The sequence below is a fragment of the Megalopta genalis genome, chromosome 13 (assembly GCF_051020955.1).
Source record: "Megalopta genalis isolate 19385.01 chromosome 13, iyMegGena1_principal, whole genome shotgun sequence".
Lineage (NCBI taxonomy): Eukaryota > Metazoa > Arthropoda > Insecta > Hymenoptera > Halictidae > Megalopta > Megalopta genalis.
The window spans coordinates 11,854,632-11,867,009 of record NC_135025.1 but is presented as its reverse complement, the minus strand read 5'-3'; the positions used below and the strand labels follow the sequence as shown (position 1 = coordinate 11,867,009).

The following is a 12,378-nucleotide window of genomic DNA, read 5'->3' as shown; positions in this document are numbered from 1 at the left end:
CTTTGATGTAATTAGAAATATCTGTCCAAACTATGTCATGTTTGGTCTCATTTTAATCAGAAAACTATCAGCGGTACGTTAAACAGCAAATTCGGTTATAAAATGTTACAATCGAAAAAGTGACGTTATCGTGTCACGAGTTGTCATTCCGGGAATTCTAGTTCACGCGTCGCGTGCCGCATCGCACGCTTGTCTGACTCCGGCGAACCTTGGGAACAACGCGTATGGGCGTAGAAATAACACGGGGATAACGCGGGCAAATCTCTGACGGGGACAATGCGGGAGAATTTACTGTAACGCCGGTGTGCGAGGCGCGCGTTTTCCCTCCTCGAATCAGCGATTCTCTATCCCGACGACCTTGACAGTTAGGAGAACGGAAAGACAAGTGAACCACAACCGAACGCTACCGATCTTCAAGTAAACGATACTTCCCGCGGTTTATCGAGCAGCCGCGACGCGAACGTTTACCTTGTTCTTGTTTGTTCTTCTCCATCGCCATGTAGGCGATGCGCCGTTCTTGCAGCTCAGGCGAAGGTATCAGGCCCGCGGAACCCGCCGCGTTATCCTTCTGCGCCTGCCACCAATAGTGGTCGTCCTTGCTGATGATCTGCAGGATGTCGCCGGTCTTGAACGCGATCCCGGCCTGGGCGCACGGGATCAGCTCGTCCTCCAGCGGATCGTAGTCGAATTGCGCTCGTACGAAAATCTGTCGGCGTCAGAAACAGTCCGGTTGCGATTAATCTTGCCACGGGGACAGGCCACTTCGAGAGTTACTTTTTACACGTATGCTCGCTAGTCGATAATTAGTGATTCTGTATATGAAATCGGTGAAGTGACATCCAAGTATAATTATCGTTATTCGCGACGGTGTCGCAGGAGGGGCGCAAAAAAGTGTCGGCCGCTCGCGAACGCTCGTTTCGGCTTCGAATCTCGGTTCGGCAACTGGAAAGATTTCGACGAAGCGAATCTTTCGCAGATATCCGTTAGGTATTTCTTTGCATTTGGGCCTGTTACTGTAACCAACTGGCGCTGTGCCTTTGCGTTGTTTTCTCGCATAAGTAACTTTATGTTTATCGATTAAGACGTGTCACACTTTTTAGTAAGAAAAATAAACAGAACGGAGAAACAAAAACATTATGTTCATCGAATGAGACATAATAATAATGATAAACAAAATAAAAGAATGAGAAAATTATATTTATCGAATAAGATATATTAAATCTTTCTACTCTTTTATGTTGTTTATCTTTCAACTCGTTTATTCTTCTGTTTTGTTTATTTTTTAATTTCTTCGTTCTTTCATTAGCTTTATTTTCTAATGTTTTTATCCTTTTAAAGCCTTTATCTTTCAGTAAAAGAATTTAACATGTCTTATTCGATAGATACGATTCTTTTATTCATTCTGTTTATTTTCGAATGAAAAAATTTAATATGTTTCCTTCGATAAACACAATTTCTCGTCTCTTTATTCTGTTTATTTTCGAATACAAAAATTTAATAAAAGTAATAATTTTTAATTTGTATACCTTTATTTCGTTCAATTTCCAAGAAAAAAATTTTAATACGTCTTATTCGACAAATGTAAAGTTAATTATGTCCCGAAAACGAACCAAAGGCCGCGGACAATTGGGTCAGCGCCCGGTAACCGGCTCCGCTATCATAACAGTCGGTTTGCAAAGACGAAGCGAAGCGAACTTTCGGGAGAGACAGCCGAAGGAACAAGAATGTCAACAGTGCAAGAAAATTGGTATTCCGTTACGGTTCTTTCGTGGGTGTCGGTGGGGGTACGGAGAAGGGTGGAAGGTAGATTAACGATCTCTCACTCGGATCACCGAAACCATTTAGGTTAATAGAGAATCACGTTAGAAGTAATTACTCGTTGCCTCGGAACGTGGCCTGGAACGAGGGGGGACGCGGCTCGTTCCGTCGCGTCGCGGCATCGATCGCTGTGTTTGATTTTGCGACTCCAGCTAGGCTAAGGCTATTTGGCAAATGAAGTCGATCATGGCAACAAGCTTCGAAACAAGCCGAAGATATGCGACAAGTGTGCAAGCGTTAGGCGATAGAGTTCTGGCAAAGAGCTGCGATCAATCATGCTCCTCTAAGAAAAGAAGGTTCTTCCGGTGTCGCGTGAACGCCGGCGGGACGTTCACGATCTTCGGAAGGAGGAACACGCGTCATTCTCAGCCATCTCTCGTCCCGTTCTCCTCCAATACCGAGTACACGAGGTCATCGAGCGTTTTTCTTACAAATAGCAAACGGTAGACGAAATAAATATTAGAGAAAAGTGACAGGAAAAAAGGTGTACTGTGTTCTGCGAGCAATGCGACGACGACCGTAATTTTTTTCTTATCTACGTTATTTTGTTTACGAAACGAAGGCGATTTCCATTTCTTTAACCCGAGAAAGATAACCTACGTCGCAGAGGCGCCTGCGAAGACTGTTGATTTTTGTTAATTTTTCATAGAGGTCTAGTGATTTAAGTTTAAAATTACTTAAAATATAAAAAAATATAATATAAATGCATTTTATTTTTACAATAATGCCAAACCTTTAAAATGACTAGATTAACTTAAATAAATATCCATTGTTAGTATAAAATTGACGCCTTAGAAAAGCATGCGCCTCTGAAGCGTATGGTTATCTTTTACGTACGTTGTCATATGGTTATCTTTCTAGGGTTAAATGCAACGCTACGTAATTTTTTACATCGTACGAAAGTGTGTGCAAAACGAATTGTTTCGTATACGATATAATCAAGTTCGAGGCCTTGCAAGGTCAAATGGGGGCATTCGTGCACAAACAAATTATATTGAACGTTCACCAGAGCACAATAAACTGCACCCGATGCATGTTCAATATGACTCCTTTGTGCATGAAATCCTTCATTTGACGTCGTATGCGAATGAATTCGTTTTGACCGAGGCCTCCATATGATATAAAAAAATGCATAGCATTCCATTCAAAAAATCTTCCATTTAGGAAATGCATCATGCATTTATATCATCTTCATTTCTAAAAAAATAATTCAGACAAAAGAAATTACAGTCGTCACAGAAAACGTTACGAAAACGTTACATCGCTTACAAGAAACAGTATAACCTTCTCCTCTTTCGTTTCTTTTCGAACGTTTACTGGTGCTTGCGAGAAAAACGCTGGCTAGATTTAGCGGGAGCACCCTGTGCGTGACGATCGGTATTACAGTGTCTTATACAGGTTTTATTGTCGGGCTCGTATGTTAACCAGCGATCGATGCGGATCCGCCACGTCGAAGCACCGTTGAAACACTTTACGAAAGAGGATGTGTAGTCGTTTCGCAATCAAATTCGCGTAGACTGCGTCAACTGCGGCGACAAATTCTGTTACGGTGCTGGTCGAGATCACCGTTGCCGTGCGCTCTCGCAAATCCCACGTGACTCGATCGGTGACGTCATGGCCGAGCAACTCGGCAGAGCAGAGGTAGGGGGCAGCAGAGTTGCCGGGGACGCTGCCGCGTTTGCGATTGGTTGCGTCGCGTCGGTCGACTACGCCTCCTCTACCCCCACTCTGCTGAACTGCTCGTCCGTGACATCGCCGATTGAGTCGCGTGACATTCGAGGGAACCCGCGGCAACGGTGGTCGAGATACTGTGTTCCTAACTGTGGCAATGTATTCTGCGAGCATTCTGGGATGTAAAGCTCAATTTTTCTTTCTGTCATTTCGACGGAGTTCTAGCTTCGCGAGCATATCGGTTCGAATTCCATTCAATTTCGCAAGTTCCTCGCGTTAAATAACTATTTTTCTTCCAAGTTTTTATTTACAGTCGCTTCAGCTGCTTTGTTTTTTAGCGACTGTACGATCTGCTTTGCTATACCAGTTGTTAAATTTGTCTCCTTCGGGTGTTTGACGAAGTTCTTTTGCGTTCGTAGTTTTGCGTATAAATCGAACATTTCGATTCTTTCGCCGCGTGCACAGAGTTGAGATAAGAGACTGAACGGGTACGACATAATGGAAAGAGCTTTGTACCAGAGAAGCAGTATCAGTTTCGTGGAATGAAGTTAGAATAAAAAATGCCCGATTATCAAGAACGATCGATGCATCGAGTCTTCGATATTAGAAATATTTAGTTGAAGTGTCTTTAGTCAAATTCATTTCGACACTGTGTACGACTTAACGACAGCAGCTTATGCCGTGTTTAAAATTGCAAAAATTGATAAGAGAATTACGAAATAGTGAAAATATTGTAAGAGTTCAAGAACACTTGTTATATTATTTTCAATTGATGAAAATTATTAAAAGAAGAGATGCATTTTTATTTCACTCGTGTTTCATGCAATTAATGAACATTTTTATTTTGCATAGAGATCCGCCGCCTACTAACGATTATAGATATTCGTATTTCTTTAAAGACTGTTTAAAACTGTATTCTTTGTAAAACTATTTAAAAATGTATTTCTTTAAAAAGTATTCAAAAATATACTTTTTTAAAAACTATTTAAAAACGTGTTCCTTGAAAAACTGTTGGAAAATATATTTATTTAAAAACTGTTTGAAACTGTATTTCTTGAGAAACTATTTAAAAATGTATTTCTTTAAAAACTATTTAAAAACGTATTTATTTCTTCAAAAACTACTAAACGTATTTCTTCTCTTAATGATTTGAATCGATTGAAGGTAACACATAACAGTGTTCGTCAGTGCCTCCAATATTTTCATATTGTTTCAAATGCACAAATTCATAAAAATCCGTAGTCTAGTTATAAAAGAAAGTCTTTTGACTCTCGATCTTTTCGATCGATGCGAAAAATTCTGCACGAAAATCAGCAGTCAACTAACCGGTCGCAGAAATAATTGATCGTCACCGAGCGACGTTAACCCTTTGCACTCGAGTGGTGAGTCTGAGCCACCGCTGAAATTATTGTATCACGTTCTAATATCACTTTTATATCATCGAAGTTTAGATTATAAGTATTATTAAAAACACAACTGTTCTATAAATCGGGAGACTCAATTTCGTATGCATAAAATGCACTTTGTCATGTAAAATTGGAATTACTGTAAGTCAGAAAGATTATTTTAGATTTACTGTTAAAATGGCTTCGAGTGCAAAGGGTTAAAAGGGAAAGTTAGCACGCGAATTCGTCTCTATATCTCGCAGAATGTATTGCCAGAGTGCGACGTCCTGCAGATCGTTTTCACGGAAGCGACGATCATTTTTCACGGCGAAGCGTTTACTGCAAACGACAGTTTGCGTGTGTGTGAAACGGTCGATTCTGAGTTAAACCGGTCTCAGTTTACAATGTGACCGCTGAAGGGAAACGCGATCGAGTCTCCATATTCGTAAAGCGTTAGTTCTATTGGTTCGCACACTTCCGAGCAACTCGGTCGAAAAGATTGTCTGCTTGATACGGTGTCGCTGGTTTTTGCGAGAAGTTGCTTCTCTCGGTTTGTCGCGATAGTGATCGAGTTAGAAAGAAACTAAAACACCATTCTGTAGTCACATACACGTTCTGGGTAATCACATTGACAAAACGACGTCTGCACGACGAAAGTGGTTCGTTGCGGCGCTCGGGAGGCATTCGACAGGCTCGAAACAGTTCTGCGCGGTTTGTAAGCAGCGTTTTACTTACGGTTCGAATTTCATTAGGCTGAAATAACATAGTCGACCTCTGATCTAGTGCAGCTGCTTTGCTACTGATTCATTTCGCGTATGGAATGGCGGATATTCTTTCTTCGGCATTTTGTAATATGACTTTTGAACTGCGAATCGTTATGCTGACTGAATTTGTGGAATGAACATTGCGTAACGGTGCAGCTATGATTTTGATAACACTTTGACTGTTGTGCATCACAAAGATTTTGTTAAACTAAAGAGCAACACTTGTTGTAATCAAATTAAAATTTAAAAATTAAGTTGTATTTTGAACGTTCTTACGTTTCGTGGATCTAAATAAAATCGGGAAGACGTAGTGGATAACCTCAAAAATTTCATCGAAGTAAAGTATCTTGTCTCACTGAATTAAAATTGAAAGGTTAAGTTGCGTGTGCCATGAATTAATGCATTTTCAATATTCTTAAGTTTTGCGAATCCTAACAAAATTAGGAAAACGTAGTAGATAACCTCTAAAATATCATCAAGTTAAGGTATTTCATCTTATATATCAAATTAAGATTAAAAAGTTAAGTTGTATGACATGAAGTACATTTTGAACGTCCTTACGTTTCGTGGATCTTAATAAAATCGGGAAGACGTAGTGGATAACCTCAAAAATTTCATCGAAGTAAAGTATCTTGTCTCACTGAATTAAAATTGAAAAGTTAAGTTGTTTGTGACATGAATTAATGCATTTTCAATATTCTTAAGTTTTGCGAATCCTAACAAAATTAGGAAAACGTAGTAGATAACCTCAAAAATACATATCATCAAGTTAAGGTATTTCATCTTATCAAATTAAGATTAAAAAGTTAAGTTGTATGACATCAGGTGCATTTTGAACATCCTTACGTTTCGTGGATCTTAATAAAATCGGGAAGACGTAGTGGATAACCTCAAAAATTTCATCGAAGTAAAGTATCTTATCTCACTGAATTAAAATTGAAAAGTTGTGTGTGACATGAATTAATGCATTTTCAATATTCTTAAGTTTTGTAAATCCTAACAAAATTAGGTAAACGTAGTAGATAACCTCAAAAATATCATCAAGTTAAGGTATTTCATCGAATCAAATTAAGATTGAAAAGGTATGTCATACGACATCAATGCATTTATGAATCGCAAGGAAGATCTAAGTGCACAAAGATCAGTGCACAAATTAATTTTCAAATCCGTGCAACTAATTTCGTCAGCCACATATGAATGACATGGCGGTAAAAGTGAAAATAAATATAAAGTAAATAAATATAATATAGTTATATATTATAAATATAATAAATATAATAAAGTAAAACTTCTATATCAACACATTAACGATTTTCCTAACAGAACGAGACAATTATTGTTTCCTTCATGTCTCAATATTTTCAATTTTACTTCTCGTCAAAAATAAATATCGGAAATGTAAAATTGCGAAGGCACAAAAGCAATTTAGACGATATCGTCGCAGAATTCGCAGCTCGTTCAAATTATTCGAAGAAACAATTCATTTACACCTAATTTCCGTTTCTTCTGATCGTCTTGGAAAATTGTCATGTTGCACAAAGATCCGCAGTTCAGCGATCAGCTTTGCCATTGGAACGCGAGCCAAAATACTAAACAGCATTGAAACGATGTCAAAGATGATACACTCGCGACTGGTTTCGGCTCGCCTGTCTCGAGCACCGATGCTCCCGAGCGCCGTCCCTTTGACCTAATTAAAAACCATTGGCAACGAACAAGTTGATCTAGCGATGCATGTACATACACGGGTTGCTCCAGGTCAGTATCATTGGTACGACAACTTTCCGTTCGAGAACAAGCTGAAGCACTGGATGCTGCACAGTATGTAAACACAGCGGACTGAGCACACGCACGCACGCACATACACGCACACGGAACACGCTTTTGAAAATAAGCCGCGATATGCAGAGTATGCATTCGGGCTCTCTACGGTAACAAAGTGTGCGAATAACAAACGGCGTATGATGGAAATAGAATAAATGATGTATACAGTGAACGATATATTAAAAGTGCTGTGCGACTTTTGTCCGCGCAACTTCGTTGGCGAACGGGAGCGCAAGTCGGCTACTATGACTCGTAATGAATTTAAAAAGGGCTTGTCGGTGGTTATAGAAAAAGGGTGAGGGGTGGAGGGTGATATGTGGGGCGGATGAGATTTGTGTGTTTCACGGGAATCCAGCTCTGCACGAATACTGCCTCTCGAGATTCTCTTTTCCTGGTTTCTTTTTTGGCTTTTCTTTCGTTTCGTCTCGTTGGGCAGATGCGATCAGACACTGCATATCAGCGCGAGAAACGTTTTGTCACTTTCGCGGTCGGATGCAGTCGACGCGGGGATTCGTCCCCGACACCCGAGGTCCCGGCACAGGCAGGCGCTTCGTTATTGTTCGTCGCGTCTCTTCGTGTAAAAAGCGACTAACGAATCATCTAAGCACTAATCGGATTCATCTATGTGACTGTGGTATGGTGAGAAAGTCGAATTGTTTCCCGTGGAGTCGGTTCTTCTGTGGAACTGTTGTGAGTGAACTTTGCCGGTGGACTTAGGATTTTTACGCGTTCATGGCACTCGTACGGTTGTTCAACGTTTAACCGACGCATTTGTAATCGAGATTGTTCCGCGAAACTTAAAACAATGAGAAAATTGGCGCTGGGACCACCGAGCCCTAAAATGTTCTATAGCAATGACAAGATCGAATTTATTTAGATTTACGGAGTTCATCACAAAGTTGTTCATTTACGATTGTTCAAATTGTAAAAATATATTTATAATTTATAATCATAATTTGGATGATAAGTTAAAAATCGGAATGAACTTCTTATTGTTACTTTGGTAAATCAACACAAAAATTTCGTGCGATTTTTATACGAATATATGCTCGCGACCAAAAACGTTCCTCGAGAAGTTTTGTATGGAAACATTTTTATAATATCAGAAACTATATTAATAATAGTTTTTATATTAATAATATCAGAAGGAAAAATCAGATACCAGTCGTTTTGGCTGATATGGTAGTTCTAGTGTTAACACTTCATTAATTTTTATTGACCTACTAATTGGTTGTTCAATGAGTGAACTGTAGGAGTGGTTTGATCATTTTCTCTTAAATAACAATTTCGAAAGAACTTTCTACTAGCCTAAATAATTTTTCTTTTAATTTCTGCTAGTCTAACAAATTTGAAGTTTTTGAACAATTTTTAAGAAATTCTTAATTTTCAAAGAACTATTAAAAGAAACAATTATTATTTGACCCGTGTTTGTTGCAATTGGCGAGGATAATTTTTATTTTGCGTAAAGATCCGCGGTCTGGTAATCAATTAATAACGTTAATAATAATTGTGAGGTATTTGTTCCTCGTTCTGATTTTTCAAGAAACAAATCTAAAGATTTGTACAAAGATCTGCGGTTTGGTAATTAATCCCGAGTGTGCAGCTCGTTGTGCAAAATGAACGGCTTCTCACAAGAAACAGAAGTTAATAAAAACCGTATTAGTTCGTTTAATCATTTAGTCATTGTTGTAAGTACTCTTGAACTCTCCTAATTCTTCTGCCATAAATGTATAAAATCCACAGTCTAGTAATTGTTCGTGGGTTTCGTGTGCGTCGGTATCCTGAATGTTCACAGAAGGATTTGAAAGTGTCGATTGAACGATGATCGTCGAACGTTAAAACGAGTTTGACGTACTTGAAAATTACAGAGATGAAATTAGATTCATATCAGAGATGAAGCTCGGAGAAGTAACGAGAGAATGATTTAATTAGGTATTTTTCCGAGATGAAAATCAACTGAACAGAGCTTCACGGGCGAACATTTGTCGCAATAAAAGAAATTCCCAAAGGCAATAGTAATCGCAGTGTGAACGAAACGCAGCAGCTCTAATTAACAGGTAAATCGACAGGTCTGCCATCAGCAAGAAAAACTGAAGGGACTTTCTCACCATCGAACCATAACTCCGGCGAACAAAACGAAGTTAATACAAAGGAAAGAAATGACAATAGGTAATCATAACTTCGACGCTAGTTAAAGATAAGAGCAGACTAAAGATTGAGAGGCTGGCATATTCGCGTAAGCTTAATCTATGCGCCAGGGATCGAAATTGATAGCAATCGTTCATTTTAGAAGAAATTTTGTTCGAACTTATTTTGATTCTGCCAAGAAAATATTTATGAATTTTTGTTGTCGATATCTTATCTTTAGGACAATTTTTTAAATATTATATACATTATAATATAATAATTTTAAAATAGTCTGCATAATAAAATTATCGGTATAATAAAAGTTCCTTCGAAATAAGTTATCTCAGAATGTTTATTAACGCTTTGACTGCCGCGTCATCCATACGTGGGTGACGGAATCGTTTGTTCCAATTTGAAAATTAAGTTCCACGCTAATTTGTTACATTTTCTTAATTTTATTAGTATCCGCGAAACGAAAGAATGTTGAGAAAGTAATTCACGTCGCGCAACTTCGATTTGCAATATTATTTTCATTAAACGAACTGCTCGAATTTCGTAAAATTTTTCAGATCGGCGTGTGGAAAGATTGACGGTCAAAGTATTAAGAATGATCCTATATTAGAAACACAAGCAACCTTAAAACTGTCAAATGTTTACACAAATATTACGAACAAGTAATCTATTCGGAACATAATTATGTGCAATAATTATTTTATATTGGCACAGTACTATTCATTAAGTAATATTCTTCGATGCAACGACAAAGAACTCTTTCACTATCAATAAACGAAATATTTATATCCGTCCAAATAAATTTCCGATTTTATATTTTAATAGTTTTTTCTTCAGTAGCCTCGACATTTTTCTTTATTCTGTCTTATAGGAACACATAACGCGAGAACGCGACTGTAAAAAGTCCAGGTTCGAAATAAAGCCTATGAAAAAGTGACACAACCTTTCGATCCCTGCTCTATATTTACACAATAATCGTCTCGCAGTCTTCTCGTCGACCACGAAGCTCTCTCGTTGCCTTTCCCCGAAGATCGCCAATTCGACGGGCGTCGTAGTCCACGATCTCGTTCGATCGGCAGCGAAAGAAGGGCTCTCGTGCGGCTAGCACTCTACAAGTGCCAGCAGAGCGAGAAATGGATAGAGGCAGAGTCAGAGAGACAGACAGACAGAGATAGATATAGAGAGATTGAAACAGAGAGAAAGAGAGAGAGAGAAGGGAAATGGCTTTTCTCGTTACAGTAATCTCTTGTTTATAGAATCTCTAGTGGCCCGGGGCGTGGTGTGAGCGAGTAAACTGAAGAGAAACGCAAGCATGGTTCGCAGGCGATTACGCCAGACTTCAAGTCGAAGGGGTGGGGGGGTTTGGATCACGTGACGCGCCTGGCCTCCCGTACAGCGGAGTGGCACGCGTAACGGGTGTACACCAGTGATCCTAGGTCCAGTGCTATTCCAATGCTTTGCGTGGTGGAGGGGGGTAAGGAAGTGCTGCGAACTGGCGCAGTGGCAGAGTGGTAGACTACGTCACTCTGACGTACCGCAAACTGGCGCAGGCACAGAGAATGGTCCCGCTAGGGGACTGATAGATTATCTACCTAACCTACAATATCTAACAACTGACTTATCTACGAGAGCGTCCATAATTCCATTGCATTGTCACAGGCGATAACAATGTATTGGGTTGGCCAATAAGTCATTGCGTATTTTATCAATAGATGGCAGTACAGGAAAACGCAACGACTTGTTGGCCAACCCAATAGTTCTCCTCGAGTGCTATCTTGTCATCATCTGTAATAATGGAACGGAATAATGGATGCGCTCGTAGGTTGGTCGGTTGCTAGGTATCGTAGGTTAGGCAGGTAGTCTCTCAGTCCTCTCGCGAGGTCAGCCACTGCGCCTGCGTCAGTTTGCGGTATATTAGAGTTACGTAGCCTAGTCTCCCATTTTGCGACTGCAACAGTTTGCAGCACGTTTCTATCCCCTCTATCGCGAGAAGCAGTGAGATCGCGCTGGACCTAGCAACGCTGGTCTACGCTCTGATTCTGAATTATTCGCGCAGAGTTTGCACGACGAGTCGCGTCGGTAATTCAGAATTACGATGTACAGTAATGTCTCTCTAATTGACGCTCAGATTGTCAAAAATGGACAAAAATGGACAATTTGGGAAGAGGAGATACGCTTATTAGAGCCTTGTTTTGATAATTATCGATTGTCAACAACTATAAAAACGAGCTGCAAGGCTCGAATAATCGTATCTCCTCTCCCCAAATTGTCCATTTTTATGCACAATCTGTGCGTCAGTTTGGGAGACATTGCTGTACACTCGTTACGCTCCCCACTCTGCTGCGCGGGAGTCCCGGCGCGTCACGCGACATACCCCCACTCCTTCGGCTTGAAATCCGGCTGATTCGCCAGCGGAGCATGAGCGCGATGGGAGGGGGTGATGGTCAAGTGGAGACCTACAGTTTCTGCAGCGGTGGTGTGTTGGCGGTCGAATGAACGGGCGGCTTGAGTCTGGGTAAAGTTTCGTGGGCTCTCAGACGACTCCGAGACGGTCCTGACGGAAGCTTTGAAACGCGTCAGGCGGACGTAAGCTACGAATAAAGAAAAGACAAAGCGTTGCATTGTTTGGGTCGCCGACGTACGCCGGGACCGTCTCGACGTTCCGACGATCGCGCGAATCCGTTTCGAGCCGTGTTTTTTTTTTACTCAGACCCACGCCGCGGACAGACGATACATGGACGGTGTGTGTGAGAGAGAGAGTGTGTGTGTGTGAGTGTATA

The 12,378-nt window shown here is 40.2% G+C and overlaps 1 protein-coding gene across 9 annotated transcripts in view; it reads right to left on the bottom strand.

Annotated features, from left to right (window-relative positions):
• The window catches only part of CASK (peripheral plasma membrane protein CASK), a 599,783-nt gene that overhangs the window by 26,762 nt on the left and 560,643 nt on the right, over positions 1-12,378 (bottom strand). For all 9 annotated transcript variants that reach the window (XM_076526056.1, XM_076526057.1, XM_076526055.1 and 6 more), the window contains one exon: positions 469-706. In XM_076526056.1, coding sequence (XP_076382171.1) covers positions 469-706 — 238 coding nt within the window. The remainder of the gene's footprint in view (positions 1-468; positions 707-12,378) is intronic.